The sequence below is a fragment of the Eufriesea mexicana genome, unplaced genomic scaffold (genome assembly GCF_001483705.2).
Source record: "Eufriesea mexicana isolate 0111107269 unplaced genomic scaffold, ASM148370v2 scaffold2481, whole genome shotgun sequence".
Classification (NCBI taxonomy): Eukaryota; Metazoa; Arthropoda; class Insecta; order Hymenoptera; family Apidae; genus Eufriesea; species Eufriesea mexicana.
In genome coordinates, this window is record NW_016910539.1 from 22243 (window position 1) to 47692 (window position 25450).

The 25450-nt window shown below is 30.9% G+C and overlaps 1 protein-coding gene across 1 annotated transcript; it reads left to right on the top strand.

Annotated features, from left to right (window-relative positions):
- The first annotated feature begins 1707 nt into the window (after positions 1–1707).
- On the top strand, positions 1708–24891 carry LOC108550024 (uncharacterized). Its single transcript, XM_017903617.1, has 7 exons — positions 1708–1772; positions 4770–4795; positions 12825–12902; positions 17832–18013; positions 20252–20450; positions 22734–22840; positions 24703–24891. Exons 1-7 carry the CDS (start codon positions 1708–1710, stop codon positions 24826–24828), a joined length of 783 nt encoding a protein of 260 aa, XP_017759106.1. The 3' UTR covers positions 24829–24891.
- The last annotated feature ends 559 nt before the right edge of the window (positions 24892–25450 follow it).

Sequence of the window (25450 nt, forward strand, 5' to 3'; positions counted from 1 at the left end):
AATATTAAACAATCTGATTTACTTAGGAGTAAGAAACTGTATCTTTATTGTCATTAAAGTTAGAAAAAAATGTTGGAGGGTCAATGACTTCTCTGTAATTCAACGCATAAAGGTCATATGAAGATTAGTGATGTTTTACTAAATGAACATTTGTCATTATTTTACACACATAAGATCCTTAAGTTATTTTACTTAAAAGGGTATTAGAATGATAGCGACAAAAAATTGTAAAAAAGAACGTCAGTAATCATCCAAAAGTATGTGAATAACCTTCGTATGATCTTCGTGTCTATCTATGGAAGAACTAATCACGCCATTTTGTGGTTTCTTAAAAGCTTCAAAAATTTATCATTCTTCTCCAACATTTCTTTCTAACTTCAATCAGACCAAAGATATGATTTGTTACAACTGCATAAACTACCCTGTATATTACACGAAATAATTATGTCAATCTCGCAATAAATACTGTATGAACAAAACAGTGTCAGGAATATTGCAAGAGGGATTTTGCAAACTATCCATATGCCACAGTAGCTCTGAAAGTTTAAAATCCAGGATTAACAATAATCTCTGGATCAATATGCCTACCAGATAAGAGATGTTATTGGTATCAATAGAGAATATCTGGTAAATAGGAATTACTACATCCTTTTAAAAATTAAAGGTTCATTTCGATTATAGAAATACATTTTTTCTTTTCTTTTTCTTTTTTATTTTAATGGTTTGGGAGTCTGCAATTCGAAATTCCCAATTCATAATACTCGAGAATCAAAAAACTTTATATCAACCAGTGTCTCATTTCAAGTATGATTATACCCTTCTTCAAAAGAAAGCGCAGAGAGGCTGCAATAATAGTTATAATACAGTTTTATTATACGACGTGATCATGCAAGAACAAAAAGGAGTAAAAGTGGAAACTGGAAGATAACGTTTTGTATGAAGAACTGTTATGGTAGAAAAGGGTAGTCGTAACCGTGCCTGTAAAACTACTCTACTATCTTGGAGAAAAACCTGATGATAACTGCTAAATCGACATTTATTCAAATTTCTATCACTGCGTAATACTTCTTCGCGTAATTAATACTGTATTTTCACATTATTAGCAGCTAATATCTCTGAACTACTCCCACGCCATTAATTAACTGCCTAACTCGTACAGAATGATCATTACCCATTAAGTAATTAAATTAATTAAATGCCAATTGCGAATTCATAAATACGCAATCCATAGGAATATTTAGAGAAGTTAATTACGAGAGAATACAACTGATTTATTGAACGAAAAAATAAGAGTCACGAATATCGATACTACCAAAATACCAGAAAATATAAGTAACAAAATTTCCAAATAATTTGGCATTTTTAGTCAAATTCATAGACTCATTAAATTCATAGATTCATTAACCTGACTCGGATCATCAGAAATCTCACAATTTTCATAATAAATCACCATACCCTCATCAATACGTATAAATCATATTTCTTTATCCATCTTATAATAAATCTGACTATATTAAATCATAAAAAAATTGTAACATTTTCCTCACTCATTTTTCCGACTTTATAAAAACAATTACTCTTTAAAAATTACAAAATAGTCAAAAATTAATCGTTAAGATAAAAATATTCTTCTACTGTTTGTTCTATGGTCAATAATTTTATTTTTCCATTGTTTGGTATTTGAATACTACCTAAATACTGAAAAAGATGAAGAAGGACGATATGACTAGCAAATCGTGTACTTCGGAGTCTTCGAGAGCAATCGTCTTTAGGTTTGCAACCACCACCGACTGAGGGGTTGACATCTGCCACAGGAAAGGTCGTAAGGGTCAGGCCCCGGATGCCTATGCGACTAACGGGTCCGTTAATTGCTGTGTGCGACCCCTGGTTTCTGATATGTCTACATCTAGGGGATCCGGGGCGTCAGGAGCGCACGTGCTTGCCAAATGTGCAGTGATCCGTGACTTCCAAGGCCCTAATTGCAAACATAATCCCCTTCGTCGACATTCATAGACGATTGCGGATTTTATACGTCCATATAGTAAACCTGGTCCTCCAAATGTCCTGGTGATATCGCTCGAATCATCACGGTGTTAACCAACCCGTGACGCAACACAGCCGCAACAATCATTACCTTCGACTCGTTTCCCGAAGCTTCTACAATTTTAATCATCGTTCGACATGGATCAGCGATCCGCCGAAGTTTCACAGAGACAGATTGCTTTTGATATTAATTCGGTCCCCATCGATTCGGTTCCCATTAATTTCTCTGCTGGACAAGGACGCTGCGATAGTTAGCGAAGACAGGCAAACAGCAATTCGCTTGATTCTGGCATTGTTTTGAATTTATACGAAGAGTAGGAGATAATAAAAGGAATGTCATAATTGGTTTATGACGAAAATTAATTTTTGATGACCTGGGTCGTGAGTACTCGATGTCTACTCGATGTCTATACTCTATCTAGGTTCTTCAAAGAAAGAACTGATTCTTGTTTAAGGAAGAAACAATTATACTTTGTCATTTTAGTATTTCTCCAAGTTTAGTATTATAGAATATTTATATAAAATACAAAATTTTAAGTTCTATTATTGTCAAACATAGAATATTACTTTCTTGGAACAAAACTTTGTTATTCCTGACATAGTGAATTTATGAGAAACATTATTTCTTTCCAACCAGTGTACAAAATCTTAGGATTATGTTCAGTAACTTATATATTTCGTAAATTCGATAATTCTGTAGTTCCATAAAATGGACTTGTTTAGGTCATCATGTCAAGATATAATGATTAATGCTGCATCTGTACACATCAACGTTGATGATGTCCTTCCATCCAAAGGGCCACCTAACTTATGTTTAGATCGATTACCAATAATTCCAATAAAGGAGAAAGCCCGTTGCATCTAAGTTGATTATTGGACCTGTTGCAAAGTTCAAATTTCAAAGTAATTCTGTTACCCATAATTAAATCCTTAAATTTCCAAATTATTTCTAATAACGATTTTTTTCTTTGACGATTAACTCACCCCAATGAGTCATTGATCGCTATTAACACTACCATAGATAGGTAACAATTTACCAATAGCATGGAATTTTCATTCATTATGAAACCCACTTCCCTTCAAAAATGCCTAAGTTCCTCAACCAAGTCACGAACCCCATTATCCAAACCTTAATAGCGCTCTACACCCTAAGACCCCTAAAAGTTGGCACTTTCTACCTATTATTATAATCAATAATCATAATAATTGAATAAATTATACAATTAAATTATTTATTTAATTATAGATTAATTAATTAAATTATATATAAGAACTCACCTTCTCTCAAAAATACCTAAAACCCTTAGACATATCATGACACTTATTATCCTTACACTTTCTACCTGTTATTATAATCGATAATCATGATTATTAAATAAATAATCCATTATTTCTCCAAAATACCTAGGATCCTCAACCAAGTCATGAACTTCATTACCCAAACCCTGACAACATTATACACTCTAAGACCCCGAAAAATTAACACTCTTTTCCTATTATTATAATCGATGATCATGATAATCGAATAAATAACTCACTTTCGCTCAGAAATACCTAAAACCCTGAATCATGTATCGAACCCTATTGTCCACAAATCCTAGCTATCTTGTACACCTTTAGGACCCTCTATGAATCGACACTTTTACCTATTATTATAATTGATGATCATGATAATGAACTAAATAACGAAAGCTGTATGCATATGCTGATGGCGTTCCTCGAGCAACGAGGTTCGATTATTCCAGAAATTAGATACACACGCGTACGTGATCCTTCGCCCGCATGTATGCGTGCTCTTTGAGCTCGTCCTCACGCGTTTAATGCATCGCGCGAAATTATTCGGGTAAAGCAAACTCTAATTGCGGGACGATAAATTTAAATGTTCAATTCACTTTGTGCTTCACGTCGCGACTCTGGTGAATGTCTCGTCGAGCTCGACTTGTCACAGGGTATACGTTATTTTTCGAAGATACGAAAACGGCGAGGGGGTTGAACGCTGCACGATTCGGAAAGAAAGGGTGGCTCACGCGAGCGTGTTCCTTTTGATCTGTCGGGATTGTTTTATACCGTTTTAATGAAACGGAAGGCTAGCTCATAACGTAGGTAGAACTGACAAGTGAAAATACATTTGGCTAAGTTTTATTATTCTGGCAGAGTGGTACGTTTTCGGGTAAATCATACTCGTGTTTACGGAGGGTATTTGAGCTGATTTATTCATATTCGTTGCAGAGATTAAATATATTATTTATGGGACTTTCATTGATTATGCAATGTGAATATAAAGTTTCTATATTTTATAAATAAAATTCTGATTTTAATTCTCTGCACTCTATCGGTGTCATTATGGAGAGATCGATAACAATTTGTTACGCGGTTCCGTTTTTTCGATGAGAAATGAGAGATTGAGTAAGGCAAGTGTATAAATTTTACGATATACGTATTTATAACGTTTCCTCTTTCGAAACTTTTAATTTTAAATCACTTCTTGTTGTACAATTGTGGTGGAATTGCTGATGAGTCGTATCAAAAATTCTCGAAGTGCAGAGGAATTAGCATAAGCGTGTTTCCTTCGATAACTATAAAACGAGTAGTGAATGTGCTTGTTGCGTTTTGGCATTCAGCCCGAGAAAACAAACAAAAGATTGATACCCTATGCGAACTTTACTTAGAGTGATTCACAGAGTGGTTGATAAAAATTCCTTTGAGAAAAGATAAATCGATAAAAGTAAAATTAATAATATCATATTACGTTGTAAATTAAAAATTTACAAATAATATAAAATTTATGATATATATTATATTACAAATTTAAAAAATATTTAATTGGAGGTTATAAATTTTGAAAATGTATAGAATAGCTTGTTACACTATCAAATATCGTGGATCCTCAAAACTTATAATTGAATAATTCTCTTTTCGAATATTTCTTATTTTATGGAAGAACTGTAGATCGCCAAGTAAAAATAAAAAAGGAAAATTTACAAACTATGCTCCTTCAAATTTATTGTTTTCAACTTTGATTCCACAGATATGAGTTGCTTTTAAGGAGAACCAGAAAATATTCAAAATTAAATATACCTTATCTACATGTAAAAATTCTAAAAAAAAGAGAGAAAATGAGAAGATGAATCGTTATATCCTATATAACATATACAACGTAATTATGTATAACACATAATTATCAAATTATTATTTTATTTTCATTTAGTATTTGCAATAAATAAAATAATAATTTTCACTTAATATTTACTATTCATATCAATCCTATAATTCTACTTAATCAAAAAATAAAAAATGGAACTAAACTTCCTGACATCCAATTTTCAAACGATCAAGGTATCTCTCCATCCACCAGTTTAAATACTCTCTATCCAAAATAATAATCTAACTTCGATCCAATTAAATACTCTGCAATAATAAATTGCAATAGTTAACTGTAGCTAAATTTTCAATACAGAACAAAAAATTTGCAACAAACTCCATAAATAAAGAACACCCCATCCCGAATATTTTTGGAAAGAAGCCAGCCCAACCTGGGTGTGTTTCAATTTCGCAAGTTCACCTCAAAGTTCCTCCTTACGGCCTTATTTCTCGAGCATGTACCCTGTACAAAGATGGTGCAGCGTCGAAGACAGAAACATCACGTAAAGGCTTCGTGGTGAATTTCAATATCCATGTCCAAACTCTGGAAGGTGCGACAGGAGACAAATTCCGGATGACATGGCTCCCACGATTTCGTGATGGGACAGCATAACGCCAATCTACGGTAGGCACGTTCTTACCTCAAAATGTCTACCCGTGTCTGCGTAGCTTTCGTTCAAAGTAGTCTCTTCTCGCGAAAATCAAACCTAAACAAGCGACGGATGAGGCGCGAGTCAAAAGTAAACGTGTCAGAGGATGACATTCGATTTGAATTCCTCAGCGTGGATTCCTCACGCATAAAATGTACGAGAGGATTTGACAAAAAGGATTTTTCCTGGAATTTAAATTTCGCGCTTGTCATTGCAATAACGATAAAAAAAGTATAATGACGGATAACTAATAATTAATAATAATGACGATTTTTACTTCTAAAAATCGTAGTAAAAGTCGTACTAAAGAGTAGTACTAAAAATTCATGGTTGAATCTAATTCTATTCCGTAAATTCGTGTAATCCCTTGCACTAGGATTTAATTCTGAGAAATTTTAGTTAACCACTATACCTCTATTTCATTCGCGAAAAAATTGTACGAAAGTTCAAGAATTTCTTTAAATTTTGACCACGTTGGAACACGTTAAATATAATTTTGGTCGCATAAGAAGTGCAATATAAATAATTCTATTATTCGACCACAACTCGTGACGAGTTGAATTCGTTATTGCAGTGTAAAGGTTTAATTATTCAATTTAGGTTGCAAATATAAAACTGCAGTTGACATACAGCGACTAAAATAAAATAAATTATACCGAGAAATTATTACGAGAAAGATATGATAATTATACAATAATTATGATAAATAATATTATAAAAAATATTTCCCGTGAAACTTCTATTTTTCTACAAAGCTAACTTCTATTGTACTAATTAAAATTTACTCTATTAATCATTTTTCCACAAAAATTGCCCGAGCAAGAAAAAGCAAAATCACACGGATAAAATAAAAGAATCTATTCAATAGCGCAGTGTTCTCTTATGAATTTTTCGCGAGTTAAGCGAAGTGACGTTAAAGAAAAAGAATCGCATAACGGATAACCTGTGATACAATGAACCCCTAAACGAGATCATTGTTCTGAGTGATGGCCCGAGTTTACGTTATCCTGGCACGCTGGAATCCAGCCAAGTTCACGAACGCAAATCATATTCTTCTAACGACACCAAATAATTCTCTTTCGCTCGTAAATGCAACCACAGATTGACCATACAAATGTGTTGAACGGGAGATGTACAATGCAGGAATAAATTGTATCCTGAAGCATACACTTATTAACAATCTATTGCCATCCATTTATCGCCTGATCTCGGCTCGACAATATGTAATTAAGCTCTGTTATCAACGTTCTAACCGATTGAATCACCGATAGAAGATTTATGCATTTATGCATAAATACCGCAAAATTGCATTTTGCAACTGTGTAAATTTATACGCAATTCTCAACAATGGTGGACGATAATAGGAACGAACGGTGATAAGAGTGTTGGAGATTTAGTACGCTCGACACTAAGAGTATTATCGTGGAAATTCTGTTTAATAACAAATATATTTAAAGCGATAAATTACGAATATATTTTTCGTCTATCATTTGCTATATATCATCGATGGCCAACAGAGCTTAAACAGTGTAAAAATTAGTGGCTAATGACCGCCATAACGGTGAACGTGTTAGGAATATTTGCAAATTTGTTTCCAATTTAATTTAAGATGGTTGTAAATAAAAACACGGAGATGGAAATATTTAAAATAAACCAAATCAAAGGTTTAACCCTTTTATTTCCAATTGACCGAAATGTCAAATCTTATGCAAAAATTGCCATCACATAATATGTCTACCCAGTATGTTTACATTCAGACTAGTGGTCAGACATTTTCCTAAATTTATATGGAATAAAAAGGACACGATTAAATTGTGTTTTATATTCTTCAAAATCGTGCGTCAGGAAATTAATATTTTCATTTAAATGCAAAAATTGCCATCACATAATATGTCTACCCAGTATGTTTACATTCAGACTAGTGATCAGACATTTTCCTAAATTTATATGGAATAAAAAGAACACGATTAAATTGTGTTTTATATTCTTCAAAATCGTGCGTCAGGAAATTAATATTTTCATTTATTTGGTCATGGCATTTTCTGCATTTGAGGCTCATGGTAAAATGTTGTATTATGACATAAATTTATACGTTCAGGTTTGAGTCGTATTAAATTAATATCGAATAATAATACGTTATAAATATTAAAACGGAGAAAATTTTTTGATATGACAAATTTAAAATTTATGCTGTCTACATGCGCGGAATGGATGATAAAGTATTTAAATGGGAACTTGCTAGTGGCATTAATAGCCTTGTAAATATCCCATGAGATTATCGTTAAAAAATATTTACATATTTACGTTTTCGGCCGCGAGATGCACGAGACTGATGTTAAAATAAATTTGTACCGTCAGTAACACAGACATCTGTCATAAATATAAAAATTTAGCACAATTAATGTACCTCGCTACAACGTACCTCGTAAAATGTATATCATAAATAAAAGCATGCGTATGCTCTTTGCATAAAATGAGTGTTACATATGTCCTCTTGTATACGTGCGTGTTTTTCTCCGTAAAGCTACTAACTGTCAAATAAAAATATGAAATAAATCATATTTGAAAAATTGTTGGATAAAATATAAAAATTCAGACAAATTTTTTTAATATTTCCTGCTGTACAATATTTATAAAAAATTCTGAAAAAGCAATATTTTCGTATTCACTGCCTATCACACGACTATTGAAGATAAAAATACTTAATAAATTGATAAAAATCAGAATTAGTTAAATATTCCATAAAATTAATTAGATATTCCATAAATTAATAGAAATATATCAGACTGTGCAACTTCCATAAAATCCTTCACAAAAATTATCTGAAAATTTTTGAACTAAAAATTGTAATGAAGAGTTTAATCTGTTTGTATAATGTTATGTTAAGAAAGATACTTTGAGACAGAAATTGTTTAGCAAAATTGCAAACATACGTTTCAGTATGATCATATGGGGAAATTTAATTCGAAAGCTTTTAACAATGAGAACTGCTTCAGCAATTTTACGTATTTTGATATACGTATATTTTATAGTTTTGACTTTCTCTGGTTACATTCTCGTGTGCAATACCACATCCCAGGCTGAAATGCCTTCGAGAGAAATCTTGCTTTTTGACAGACACTGAAATATTTCTATCTCTTGCGGCGTTAACCCCTTGACGCCAAGCTCTGTATTTCATACGGGTGCCACGTTTTACATATGTCGACGACATCGGTAAGACATATGGATCTGTGCAACCAGTACTTGTTTATACAGTACCGATATAAACAGTGACACAATGAAAATTCGTGGAAAAAATAGATCAGAAGCTTTCCGATTACTTTTGATTCAGGAAGAAAATGATTAAATAAGACGAAAATTGGTAGATAATACTGAATTAAACGTACAAGATAGAGAAAGAAATATTACTTTAGAAATAAATTAATTAATGAACCCTTTTTAATATTTCATGTTGTCAAAAAATATGTTCTAGTTAATAAATAATGATATAAAAGGACGTAGAAATATTTAAGTCGAAAAACTATTTTAAGGGAAATGAAATCCTCGAAAACGATAGATAAGCATATGCTAAAGATAATAAAATGAGACACAAAATATCTCTGTATTGGTGTAAGGATTGTGTGTTTTGAAGAGAACGAAAGGTAATTTTTGAGATAAATATAATTTGCATCTTATATTGATTCTAATTAAACCCAATTATATAGTTATATTAATTTTTATAGAGAATTTAGAAATAATATATCATTAGCACAATAAATTATTATAGATTGATTTTCCACTGAAAGTTCGTTAAGGGTTGAAATTGACCTGTCACGATTTTATCCCATAAGAATTCATACGTCGTCATTAAAATTTATATATTAAAATTTCTCGAATTTATGCGAACGTGACTGAAAAAAGATTCAACCGAAAATTTCTTCATTACTTAACCTTAAATTATACCCATAATTTACTATTTACACACGTTAAGCTGTACATGATTTTCATAACTAAATCCCCTTTATTTCATTCGCATTTAATTGATATTTTATCATATGTTCTTAAATTAATTTAATTTTCGTGTCACTTTATAATTAAATTTTAATTTCCGAATAAAATCGAATCTTTTATATTAAATGTTCATTTTAACGCTGAATAATTAATGAAATTATACACTGCGATATTTGACATTATTTTTAACTCTACATAATCGCGATTTATTACACTTTCTGTCAGTAAAATCTACGATTATCGTTCGAATTTAGATGTGTACATTTCCCATCCAATGCTACAAAGGGAAGTTACTTGTCACTCTTCTCTCCCTGTACTTACAGTGGCTTTATGATTCTGAAAGTACTCTGTATAGAGTCTTTGTTCAGATTGCTAAAGTACCAGCTCTTTTCAGGTTGACATCTTTCCCTTTGTGTATAATATTTCTGACGTGACAACCAATACGGGATGAAAGGTTCCATTGAAATATATCGACTTTCCGATTCTCGTGACTTTCACATTCACGTACAGAGATGTTTTACAACTGTACATGACAAGTATTCATTTATTGCATATTTCGCGAATATTGTATGATATTTTGCAATTTATTATGCTGTGCAATTAGATAGAATATATTATGTAACATTAATGTACATCATAATTATTTATTTATTTAATTCCTTTCTAACAGTTCGATTATTATATAACTGATATATTTCATTGTCTCGTACTTAGATTCGTCCTTTTCTCTATCTATTTCTTCTTTTACTTTTATTCGATACGAACGAGTCAATTAACGAGAATGGAATTACGTAACAAACGACGAGTGCTTGATCAATTCTTTTGTACGTAATCTTTCCGTTCTTCGTTCGATTTTAATTCACAAGCAATCGTTAATATTAGTATAACCAATTTAATATAACGAGTCAACGAAATTGTATGCGTGAACAAAGGGTATACAGTGCTCTAAATATTACAAAATGTACGTATAAAATTTACAAATAAAATATATAATCTAAAAATTGCTAAAAATTTAGAAATATCACTGAATATGTTGAATGTTCAGCATAAAGGGATAATAATAAAATAAATTAAGTACTCACAAATAGTCGCCCGCTAAAATGTTCGAATATTCCAATTATTAAACGTGTATCTATAATCTTGAATGTTAGGATATTAAAGAATTCCATGATTTAAAATGGAAACATCATGTTTCAGCAATAAGAATCGAAACAGTTACAAAAATATTATATTGACAGCTGTTACATTAACAAATGTAAAATTATTTCTGAAATTGTTACGATATATGAAAATAATCAATTGTGGTTTTATTTATTGTCCTTATATCGATTTTATATTCGTTCCACATTGACATTATATAAAATCGAATATCAATTTAAATAACCAAATATCTAAATAATTATTTTAATTCAATCTCTGTGTCCTAGAATGATTAAATAACAAGATACCAACGTACATGTTCACGTAACTAAATATTTCATCACGTATTCTCTACTCAAATACGAAAATATGTGAACACAATATTTATATGTACATAAAAATTCCTAAACTCGCTAATAAATTAATATATGGACATTTAGATATGCCAATATCCCAATACTTTTACTATCAATTATAACTACTTGAAATCGAAGCAAGATGCCGATTTCTTTCACTGAACAAAGAGAATGCGATAAAACACGAGCAGCAAAAATATTCACACGAACTTTCACATAAGCGAAAGCAGTTTGTCAGCTGTAAGTCCGATGTAAAGGTATATCTGACGGTGCAGCATTTACAGAAGTCGCACAAGTATTATGGACAATAGGTTATCTGGCTGGAAAGCTTCAAATGCTTTTAAAAGCCTACTTCAGCGGTCTTAAAGACAGTTCTATGTTTTACGACTAAGAAGCTTTATTCACTCTTCTGCCCTGTCGCGTTTTATGTCAACCAACGTAGACATGCACCGACACACGTTTCAGCTTCTGACGAAAACGTTTGCCTCCGGGAAATATGTACCGGATCTCGGATTCCTTCTGTGCTGCGTCTCCATTTTTCTGCTTTCGTATCGGACCGGCGAAAAACAAGCTATTTCCCTTTGCAACCCTAACGTACATCGATTACGCTAACTTGGAATACACGAATATGAAAAGATACTTCGACCCGTAGGTCAACGCGAATATATCTATGATTTTATAGAAGAATTTTTATCACGAATTTTTATTTTTTAAATATTGTTACTCAATGTTCCGAATATCAATTTTTTTTATTAGCATTATTCGATTAGATTGCATACTTTTTTGAAGATATAAGATTTGTTTTAATTGATTTTTCTCTTTTTTTATATAAATATTGTACGTGAATCGTATAATATTTATGCTTTGCAATCTAATTAGTACAGAAATTAGGATTTTTCGTAATTGTGACATGCAGTGTTTTACCTTAAAACCACAGATATAGTGAATCACAGAAATATTCGTAGCTTTTTAAATGCTGACTTCGAGTGATTGCTCGTGATACAAATTTTGAGGCCCTTATCAATGGGAATATACATTAATTAAATTCTCGATTGATAGCTTTAACTTTAAACCTTATCGTGCATTAACGATTCAGTGAAAGAAAAACGAGAATTAAAATAAATTGTCATGGAGTTGACGTTAATAAAAATATTCATATTTTAGAAACTTGTTACAAAAAGAAATTAAAATATTCATAAATTTATTTTATCTTGACTTTCGGCTCTGTTAGATATAATATATAATACGCGATGTCATTGATAAGAATTTTAAAGCTACTAGCAATCATTGGAAGTCAACTATTAGGGATACAAATATCTCTGTGCCTTGCTATATTAAAATTAAAAATTTCGTTCCTGTATACTGGTATGATCAAAGATTATTAATTAATATAGCTTTTCTTTAAAGAGGTAGCTATAAACCAAAAAGAATTTTGTTTAATATATTTTTGATAAATATTGCAATACCATATCTATATTTTTATTAATTTATTGATATTTTTCAGCGAGCACGAATCTCATGGGCAAATTCACGCAGAGTGTCCGGAGAATCGTCCAGGATGTAAAGGATGAAGGAACATCGAGTAAGTTTTTGAAAAATATATTTTTAGAAGGCATTCTAATAATCTAATTCGTAATTAGTTCCTGGGAGATTAAAATTCAAGTCACTGTTATACTACAAACTGAAATATATGTTTCTTTTTTAATATTCGCACAATTTCAAATAAATCACAACCAAAAATTGCACACAAACTTTAATTGAAAAAAAAGTAACGGAAAATTTTTAATATAATTCAACTGTTAATTAAAACTTTATATTTTCCCTTCTGTTCCCTGTTCGTTTCATTCGAAGACCATACAGGAAAAACACAATAACTCACATTTTCCATCTTTTATAGAGAAGCAATTTAAAAATTCGACGAACTGGAAACTGCCTTTTTATTTGATTTGGCGATTAAACGCGTACTTTTTCGAGTCTTTTGGTTATTCGAAAAATATAGATTGTAATAACAAGGGTTTATTATCTATTTTAAAAAGGTTATTTTTGTTCACTTTTTAACTACCCTTTAAAATACACCCTTCTAACCACCAACTCATATCAAACTCAAGAAATACAAAAAACTCTCCGATCTCACTTTTCCCTTGTTGTTTTAATTTAAATAATTAATATCAGTAAATAATATCAAAATGCGTATACTTATTACATAATAAATAATATTAAAATACACACTGCAAACTACCAACTCATATCAAACTCGCAAAATAAAAAAATTCTCCTATCTCATTTTTCCCTTGCAATCTTAATTTAACTAACTCTGAACACTAATTACATTTACATACATATCACATAACGCGTCACGTTAATTCTAAATTTTAATTACAAATACCTATTTTTACTCTAACTTCAGGTACCATCCCTGACTTTTATTTCCTCATTTTTCCCCTTGGTGACTGCACGAAAATTTAATTTCCATTTATGCTATATTTCATAATATTCGTTTGAGATACTTCTTTGAAACGAATTGAAATTTAATTCTGTGTAATGCTTCATCAGTTTCCAATACCCGTGTAATTCTTCGCTTGGTTAATGCGCGACGCGGACGTAAATGGTTTTAAAATCCGAGGAAAAACTACCCCCTTTGGGGCACGACATCTTGGATGTCGATTCGCCGAAGCACGGCACTTGTTTGCGGGGTAGTAATGCCGAGGAATTGGGATGAAGATGTTCGTACCAACTGTTAGAAATAAGGTATTGGCGGTGTGCCAGGTGGTCGACTGTTATCTCATGAATGGAATTGAAGCAGAAGCTTTTACACCCGGTCAGTTGGTATAACGACGCGTCAGGAGTACTATTTGCACTTCAAATAGTCGCAAACGTTTCCTCCGGGATAACTTCGTTAAAACCGGATCAATGATACGCGAAACATTTATCATGATTGCATTTTTTTCTTTTTTTTTTCATTTGGAGATAAAAAATATGTACGCGGAATGATAGAGTCACTCAAACGCGATAAAAATAATATAAAAGGAGCTTTTTGATCTCCTTTCCAGAAAATGAAATGAGATACATAGTGGTAAAGTATTTTTGATTCGGTAATTAATAAATACTAATTACATAACTAATTATGATAACTAAGTTAATTATGTAATTAATATTAAATAACTGATTACATAGAGTTACTGTTAATTTAAAAATTATTAATTTTATTTTATTTTTTTAACTAATTGAAATGATATATATATATATTTTAATCCTCTTTTTGTTTGTGAGAGAATAAACGTAAATTAAAAAAAAAAATAAGCTGGAAAATAGGCCGTTTACCGTTTGATATCTTGGTGCATTGATTTATACAGAGAATTTGTACTGAGAATTATGGTCCATTGTTATGAAATAATAAATTTGGTTAAATTTGTATTTATTTTTAATTTTATTTGTATGAAATTATTCGTATGAGAATCGCGCATTCATTTTCGTGAATGAATTAACATGTTAAAAGACCATGCTTTATATTTAATTATCGCCTGCATGCTAACTATAACAAAAATGTATTTTCATTTTTCTTACTGTTGCAGTTATTTAAGCAGCAAATTAGAATAATTTTTAGGAATATCTTATGATAATAACTAGCCATTATGCAAAAAATATTTAATTACGTTATTAAATGAATGCATACCAGATTATAAACTGCGAAATTATACAAGTGATTTTTCACCCCTGTACGTCAGATGTTCTTTTGAAATTATCATACGATGCATGCTATGATTAATGCGATGCAACACTGATAATTAGACCAATACCTAAATCAAACGCGATATTTATATTCTTGTTTAAAGTAGATTTAGATAATGTTCATAAATTAAGAGTAAAAGTAATTAACCATTTAGCCCAAGCTTTTTTGTTCGTTACTCGCATGTTATTACAGATAAGAGATACTAAACTACATAATTACTCGATAGTTATTAACTACATAAATAACGCAAGCAATTATATAAATATTATTTGAAACAAAACTAAAATTAAAATCTATTTCCTCGCGAGTGCTTTTCATGTCTGTTACATGATAACAACATAATCACAATCGAGGTCATAATCTATATCACGAATGTGATAACATCATTAATTATAGAATTTCAAATGATTCAAAGCATTATAGGTATATAAAACTGTCACTTGTCATTCGAGGTTCATGAGACATTAATTTTAATTAGAGAGAGACATTTAATCCTCAACTGATATTAAATCATAAGTGACCAGAACAACTTGGATCAAATCACTTATTTTTTAATATTTATTTTAATTTTGCCCAATATTACAATATATTAAGTTGACCAATAAGTCAGATTTTTATTTTTTAGATACAAGACAGTATTTCTAATTGAACGTAATTAGACCCTAATCAATTGTTTATTATAAATTAAAATGATAAATTTATTATTTCATAAAACTTTCTATGTTCCAAACGAAACGATTATTTTATTAAAAATTCCGATATTATTTTCTGGTCAATCCAATATTACTAAACATATGTATAATAATACATATTATATATCGAATATAATATAATACATAATACAATACATAAAATATCGAATACATGATAAACTTACATAAAATAATCCGAACTTTTGTCATCTCTCAATTCCATCCTTCTAATCACATATGCATACAAGGAATCAAGAAAACCTGTTCAAAATCGTGTTTTCTCTAAATTCTATTATCACGTAAAGTCACCAAGTGCAAAGTGCAAAGCATGTATTTATTATAGTAGCAATAAAGAAGAACTTTAATTAAAACAGAAATGAATTCTCCGTAACGGGGCGGCAACATAAATTTTCTCATTAGGGGTACACGACACAGCTGAAAGCAATAATGTTATTAAGCCAGCTGGTGAATGGACAAGGCGTGTTTGCACACGCGTGCATATAGAGGCTGCATCGCTTATTAATGTTCGAGACTCGCCAAAGGACCATGGTACGAAAAAAGAATACTTGAAAATGGTCATGAAAGGACAGTACAAGTTCCTGGATTGCCAATTCCATTTATTGTTTATCGTAATTTACATTAACTCCATTAAGACTATTAACCCTCTATAATACCATTTGAAGTTAACTATCTATATGTTTAAAATTCCCAAATTTTATTTCATTTACGTACCACTATCCTACCATTGTCAATTTTTTTTTGAAACTTTTGAGTTATTTTGGAAACTATTTACAATTGAATATAACATTACACCGACCCTAAACAATATTTTTGTAAGGATAATTAATTTTCAAATTTTAAAATATCGTCAAAAATTATATTTAGTTATCATTAAATAATAATTATTTATCTAGGGTTATAATACAATTGTAATCGGTTAACATTCTTTTTCTCTTCCAAATGAGACGAAATATTGGGTACAGAGGGTCAAATAATGACCAAAATCCTTTGTGAAACCTCTTCTATAGTAATTAATTTTTGGAAATTAACTGTTTTAACACATCGTATAACATTGTTAATTAAAAGGCTCAGACTTTATGTTTAATATCGAAGAACGAGGAAATAGAAATTAATAGTTTTTTTTATGAACGTTTGAAGTTGATTACAGCCTGTCGATTGCCTCGTGGTATTACAGGTTTCGTTATTGCGTGATCATATTCGGAATTTAATTAAAACTTTCTTCTTATCGGCGAACTCCTATCGAATTTGTTCAAAAACAATCGTTTTTAAATCGCCACATGTACTGAATATTAACGAGAAGATAGATATCACGCGCTCTTTGGAAAATTTTAGATCGCACTTTCATACGTTTTAAATATAACAAATTGCATACACAAATTATTCTAAAATAACTCAAATGAAATAGTAATAACGACCAAAGGAAAATAAAAAAGAAGAATATTATCACCAATTTGGAAAAAAATAACAAAACCTAGTAAAGAATATTCATCTTGAACTTTACTAAATCTTTTTACTATATGAAGCAAAAGAATTCAGAAATTAATATTGTAACGCGGGTACTACTAATAACCTAACAGTCAAAACTGGCCGAATATTCTCTAACGTAAAATCTCTCTAAACTGGCTAAACTAACTCTCTCATAAACTCTCCTCAAGGAACTGCCCATTCACGCCCATGTATCCTTATTTAAACCCGTACATTCTATCCTCTTCCATACCCATGCTCTTTTTCCCAATCACGCTTTTCCACGCACTCTTCGTAGCCTTGCACTCAATGGGCCACGTAGTCCAAACCCTTAAACGCATTCCTAGACACTCTTGACTTGTCGCCGGTACTTCCATAAATATCCCGTCCACACGATCCTTGCGCACGATCACTCATCCTTCCGCACGCACTCCAGATAATATTCCTATATACATTCGTACAATATTTAATTTAAATATTAAAAATGAATTATATTAACTAAGGTAACTAAGAGCTAGGAAAAGTTCGCCATTGAATGGAAGACAACAAATTATAGAAATAAAAATTTTTAATTATATTATATGTATTATATTTGTTAAAATAGGTGGACAAACTAAAGAAGAGGTGATTGAAACAAATGAAAGATTAAGAATCGTAAGGATACGCCTAGATGGAAGCTATGAGATCGCTAAACGTGCCCTTGTTGAACTCATGTGCAAATATACTGACAGCAAGCAAGTCCGCAACGTGTTTCAACGTTACAACCTCTTAAAATTAATGATTAAGGTAATTATGATTTTGCATTCTTGAAGAATAAGATATAAATTATTAACAACGTCTATCTAAGCTATTAATTAATTCTATATCTACAACATGTTTTTTTAATAGGAAACATTATTCGATAGACTCATACTATTGGTTTAATTGACGTCAGTAATCATATTGTACGAGTAATTACTTGTATTCCAAATACTGCATATTTTGGACTAATTGTAAAACCTCATTTTGATATTTGATTTTAAATTAAATATAATAAATATATAATATTCAACATTATGTGATATTATATATGTTATATATATATCATTGTACATGGTATTTAATATTTAGTATAATTAATTTATTATTTGATATTAAATGGTATTTATGTTTAGTACTAAATGATGTTTAATATTATAATTTAAAATCCAATTATTGTTAAACCGAAATAATTCGAATTATATTATTCAATATCGCTCTTACTAATTAATATTAAACTAGACAAAATTTCTATACTTTTCCAATTTATAATAAAATTTATAAAAACCCCAATTGTTCTCTTTCGATAAAAGAACCACCCTCGGTATCATAAGAGGAAGATTCATATTTACGGCCGGTAGTGCACGTATTTTTTCAAAGTTGACGTGCCACACATACACACAGTTACGAGGATTAATAAATCATTATCACAGTTCCGGTGACACGAATAAAATAAAAAATATATAAAACGATTGTTCCCGACCCAACGTGTCCACGGTTGTCCCAGAAACCAAGGGCAGTAAAACTTACTGACCATGCTCCTTCTCAACTAAATTTTTTGCCTCTGAGTAACTTTACAGTCGAAAATTTGACGTAATTTCCTGATTCTCTTTTAGAAGGATACGGGAAATAAAACATGAGAGGAAAATACAGCGATAAGTATAAATTCTTCCCTATACTATATCCAAAATTATTAATTTTAAATAAATGCATATAATTCATTAAATACAAGAATTATAAAAAATTGCTGTTCCATTTGAAATGTCTCTCGATTAAAATTCCGGATGCAAAATCGAGATGTAATTTCAATAAATGAAATCAATAAATTACACATATCTATCTATTCTATCTGAAATAATCTTCGATACCAAGTATAAATGCAAAATCTAAATGCATTTTCGATAAATAAAATCAGAAACTCATTGATAACTGTACTGTTTGGAATACCATCGATTAAAATTTTGATAAGCGAAGTTTAGCTATATTAATCATTATGCACCCCTAATTATACAAATTTAATTTCAAATTAAACCTACACTTGCATAATAAAATACAGTGTACCTTACTTTCAATGCTATTATTAAAGCATCAACAATGAATAATTTTAAAAATATGAACGTCATAAACATCAGCAATAAATAGTTCTACAAATAATTCGAAAATGTGAATAATAATTGGAATGACGAATCCTTCAACAGATAATTTTTAATTCAGTAAAAGATCACGAATAACTCCACTAATACTCGAACTTGGAATTAAAAAGGGACTCCAAGAGAAGATTTTCCTTGGACTTAATACCAAGATGTAGCTTCCGTACGAAGCAGAATCCATCACTCACAACGAGAACATAACCGAATAAAAGTCACAGTTTCCTTTACCCCTGTTCCTTTCACACAAAGTGTCCATGTAGATGAAAAGATCGAATATCCTGTAGCGGACAACCACTCTGGACACTAATTCGTTCTTCCCTTGTCTCTCTTCCCTCTGAGTGTAAGCAATATAGTGGCCACAGAAAGTGTTTCCCTATACTTTCCAAGGAAACGTTTCTTCTTATTAACACGTTGGAAAGAAAGGAAAACTTGTATTAGGTAAATGAGCAATATTTCTGCTACATCGAAATTCTAGTGCAACTTGTTTACTCGAATTTAACTTGAGAGAACTTATCTCGTGACTTATCTCGAATATATTATAAATATACTCGATTGGGGAAAAATTACAATAAAAATATTTTTAATTAATTCTAATTTTCTGGATGAAAAAGCTTTTAATTTAAAAATTCCAATGATAAGTTGCCCCACTAGGATTCATCCCTTTCTCATTTCTATTGGACCTGTTAATCCTGATTTAATTTAATTTTGAGCAGTCTGTGTGTTAGAGTTCGAGTGCAATATTTTTAGAAAATTTAGTACCTGATTCAATATTCGCTACATGTCGAATTAAAGGTGTTACTGTGGAAGTATTTTTTGTAATCGGTGTTATTACATAGGATGTATCTTACCTTTGTAGGATGTAATCAAGTTGGAGACTCAGTATTGGACGCTGGTGGATATACCAAAGCAGGAGAAACAGGAGACGGTGCCTGCTTTCGTCCTGCGCGCGTGTTCCATTATGGAGAAGACCCACAAAAGCGGAGAGGGTGTGAAAACTTCGGCTCGACTGGCTGAGGAAGCTGAAACCAAAAGAGAACGCATTGAGAGACTCGAAAGTGAGTTGAAATTCACTAAAAATTCGGTTTTTACATATAAATCGTTTTAATAAACGAAGAGAAAATAATTCTTGGAATAAAATTGAAAATAGAGTAAAGATAAAATATCTTGAATATGTACCAAATATATAGTAAATTCGTGATATTAACAATAAACCTACCACGATCTAAATTACCATTTTTAAACATTTTATTAAAAATTCCACCTAATGAACTTTTCAATATTTTCTTTTGTTTCATTTTTTCTGTTATGTTCTTTTATTTTTTCATACACCAATCATTTGACTGGTCGTGATATTAAGGTTTAATATTAAGAAGACAGTAATTGGTATTTCTTTAATTAATATCAAATCTAAAAACAAAATATCAGGGATTTTATATTGTTTTATATCAATAATTTCAAGAACTTCTATAATTCTAATTATTTTAAATTAATATTAAAGATTTGCACTTTTATTATATCATAAATTTGTCTAATTAGGAATTTTTTCATTTTATTTATGAATAATTATATAATATTAAATATTAAATCGTCTATAAAAATAGAAGTATTTTAGAAAGATAACCTATTCACGAAAAGATTGTGTAATATGTTACATGGTTTCAAAGGTACGGTATGATGGAGATTCCTGAAAAGTGTTTCAAAATGTTAATAAGATTAAAATTGTAGAACGAGTATTTGATATATCTCGTAAAAGAAAATTCGACAGCATTATATCATCGTTCTTGGAATAAAAATTTTTGAAAAATGGATCATCTAATATATCGTGTTATACATGAAAAATGGATCGCCCGATATATTGAATTATGCATGAAATCTCGAATCATATTTGAAAATCAATCTTATTAAGTGTTATAAAATATTTATAAAAATGGAAAATTGCGTATAATACATATTTCCATTACTTTAAAAATTAACGTCGGATTAATACTTTATAAAAGTACAGGAGCATGAAAAATGTCGTTGAACGATCGCTGTGACACGAAAACATCGGAAATGAAGTTCGAGCAAATATGAACATTTATTCATGCTATGAATGATCTCCTGGTTGGACAAATTGCTCGGAAAAGACACAACTCGATGGCTGTCTTGTCGCTTGGAAACTTTCCAAGCATGAATAATATATTACCTACCATCATACGTGCTCGATAGGGGCAAGAAGAGATCAGTTATGCCACTATGACGGTATTGTCATTCAGCATTATTATACCTACGCCAAATTTACCCCCGTAGGATGATATAACGTTCCATTAAAAATACCACTTCTTGTTTGCTTCGTACATTGTTCAAAATAACATATTCTTTGAACCTTCCATATATCATGAAAACTAATGTCATAATTTATATAACGAACTCTCGTCGGTATAATAATTTAGTATAAAATAAAACTAAAATGAGATTGGAAATATCGATGAATAATCATTTTATATTAAATGAAGTCTGTTTAAGGTTTATCTAAAGTTTGTTTAATCCTTTCATTTCCACAAGATATATATGGCACTTTGACCATTTCTGTATTTAGAATTATGGAGGTATGACTTCAATAAATAATGAAATATTACAATATTCATATTAATAAAGTTACTTTCAATGTATCTCAATTTTCATCTGTCAATTTTGATTTCTTTGACATTTTAGTGATATCACTTTGTCAAATATTACTTAAATAAAATTTAATGACTACATAGTAATTCTGAACACTGAGAAAAAGAGGTAACTAAAATTATTGAAAGAATACTAAATAAATTAAACAATGGCAATTCATACGAAATTATTATTGTATAATTTAATTACTTTATATTTCGAATATTCACAAGACACTAAAAAAATTTGGTGATATCAATTAATTTTATGTCAAGGATCTTCGTATAATTTTCCTAAGTTACAAACAAAAATTTTGTTTACTCGTTCAAGAATAATTTAGGAATAAAAGGATTAAGGAACTTACACTTTATATACTTCATTTTCTCATATAACCAAAATGTATGAAATTATGTTTCTAGAAAATCCAAACAAGTAAAGAGAACAGAGAAAAGAACGAAAAAAGCTTGAAATGAAACGAAGTGTCACGTGAAATTTAGAACAACAATATTTTACTGTCTAGCTTACCGTAGAAGATATTGAACGCTTCATAAAAGGACAATGCCACTGCAATGAATAATTCATCCACCCAAATATCGTATTTGCTATGTACTCGACAACAGACGTTTCATCGAATATAATATATCTTACAGCCATTCATCATCGATTTATTCCTATATCGTTTGTTTTAATATGCACAGGTATGACGACAGCCCAAATCGAAGCGGAGAACACGCAAATGACTAACGACCTGTACAGATTACTGAAAAAGTACACCGGGCTCAGAAATCTCATTCGAGACCTGAAGGTATTTATAAGTAAATCGGATAAACCGAGTAACGTCTCTCCCTTGCATATTCATGAAGACTGAATAAGCGAATAAATAATTCCTCAAAAGCGTGTTGAAGCGTCTTTGAAGATCCATTATCGGTGGAAATTCGTCCCTTGCAGCCTCAGTGTATTAAAGTACACCTATACACATCTTGTATACTCCGTTTCCTTTCCACTCTCCATGTTATCGCGACAGATCAACCAATAAGAGGCCATTCAGTAGGTTGGGAAAGAGTAGTAACACCAATTTACACGCTGTCCCGTGATTCCTAAAGAGATAATTACATGGCAGTCCGACGACAAAGATGCTTGATATAATTTCGCTTGAGAAGTGAGCTTTAGCTATATGATTTAATCCGACAATATAAACTTAGGATTTAATCTGTTTTTTTGTTGGATTAATAGCATCGATAGAGGAGATCATAAATCATACGCATCGGGGGAAAAAATTCACGAAGCAACGATATTTAGGTCACAAAAATAAGAGGAAAGACTTTCACGTATTTCACGATGCAAGCCGTATAATCCATCAGCTGAAACTTTTTTAACCAGCATTTTTTCGTGTTGCTCTTTTTAGGGAATTTCTTTTTTCAACGCGTTACTCAAAAGAAGTTTCAGTTTGCAGCGTCTTATTATTTTCGGGGCTTATGGGAGAGCATGAAACATTGTTTCCGAAGTAAAATAAACACGTTTTCGCGTCTAGATTATAATTAAAGATTGCAATTAGAAGATTCTTTTGTTTCAGGACTATTAAACGTAATGGTGGAATTTTTATTTCAAAGTTCAGCTAATTTACTGTTTATTACGTTGCACTGTATCAAAAATGTTCAAAACGAAAGAATTATGAATAACAAGAAATTCTAATCGTATTATTATATTTAGTAAAAATGTAATATATTTAATAGAATCGTATTTTAATTAAAAAATACAGTAAGCATATCTACTTCTTTATTTTAAAATTTAAACACAATAACAAAATTTTTATTCCGAGTTTCAAATAATGAATTGCCTATTACTTTACACGATATAGTTGAGTGTTGTCAAATATTTGTAATAAAATAGTTATGAATGGAATTTACTTTATTCTTTTATCTATTTTATTCATATAATTATTTATTTCATATTTAAAATTAATTTATTTTATTTCATTGCCTCACACTAAATTCTACATCTTTTTCTTTTGAAAAAGTAACGATTGCTTACGTTCAATATGCATTACAAACTAATTTGGATAATTATCGTGTTTTAATTTTCAGTGCATACATTTCAGGAAAAAAATCGATACTTTAATTATCGACAGCTACTACCTAATATTCTACTGATGATTAATCTTAAATTGTGTCCCACTAGAACCGTATAAAAATCTCATCGATAATTTAGAAAATATAAAAGGAAATAATTTTGAAGTACATAAACAATCTTTATGTTCCCATTTCAAATGGGAAGTAAAAGGGAACTTAAGTACCAATTAAAATTGCAATTGCTTATTTAACAAATAATTAAACCAAAGACAAGTTACATTTGCATAAAATATACATTTAACTTCCATTAAATTTAAAAGAAAATAAACTGGAAGAAAATATTTTATGTAACTTACTTCACCTATGTCATTCGACTATATTTAGCTATCCAGTCGTTCCCTATATTCCTCACAGCCTATATACCCTATATACCCTGCACAAAAGCCTAATTACCACAACCACTAATTCCCATTAAACAAAATTGCCACAAACGAAAGTTGAAAACGCAACTTTTTCGTCTACCACTTGCAGTTGTTATTTCTGACAGCCATCTGACTAGCTTATAATCTTAATAACACTAATGTACTGTTTGCCGCAGGAGGAGTACAATAGCTCAAAGGTGTATCCAATCTTTCCTCGTTACCCGATCCTAAAGGACATGATAAAGGACATAATGCACAACCCAGACTACATGGAGGTTTGTCACGAGGTGGACCAAGCATAGCGGCCAGACCCCCTCCACCGTTCGCCACGTATGACCTTGTAAACTTACCTTTACAAAGAGTCTTAACGTGGACGTTGGTGAAGGGGGTGAACCGGAAACGAGCCTCAACAGGGCTCACTCTTCAGTCGCGGTGGTCGATCGCCGTACATTCTGTACATTTTTTCTTTCACACCTTTGCTCTCTATTGGAAAAACCTACATATCTCTGTTCATTGCTCGCTGATCGAAATAATTTGTCCGATTACCCAATCTGATCGAATTCCGTAGAAATCCCATGAGAAATCATGCATCGTCTTGCGTGTTATTTCTACGCTAATTCGAAATTTGTTTAACGAATGCTTGTGTAGGGTGGAAAGCTGTGCGTGTGTAAAGTAAAGAAATATAATATCGCGTTGTAAGGAGCGAGAGGAAAAAGGGTAGATTTTATCGGGAAATTTATAATTAAAAGGGAAGATTCTTCTTAGAGATTCTTCGTATGTTGGAACGAAGCTTTTTAGTATAGTCGAGTCTTCGTCGTGGAATTTTGTGGAATCACGAGAGCTCTGCTACTTAGCGAGAATCACGAAGGATTTCTCGAATTAGTATAATTCGAGAAAAAGGAAAAATTATACGAAATCAAAGAA

What these genes read in the sequence shown, in the direction of transcription:
- LOC108550024 (XM_017903617.1), top strand. Translation starts at nt 1,708, where the DNA reads ATGAAGAAGGACGATATGACTAGCAAATCGTGTACTTCGGAGTCTTCG. An exon ending in TCGAGAGCAATCGTCTTTAG is followed by an intron (nt 1,773 to 4,769) that starts GTTTGCAACCAC and finishes AATCGATAAAAG; the next exon opens with TAAAATTAATAATATCATAT. An exon ending in AAAGGATGAAGGAACATCGA is followed by an intron (nt 12,903 to 17,831) that starts GTAAGTTTTTGA and finishes TTGTTAAAATAG; the next exon opens with GTGGACAAACTAAAGAAGAG.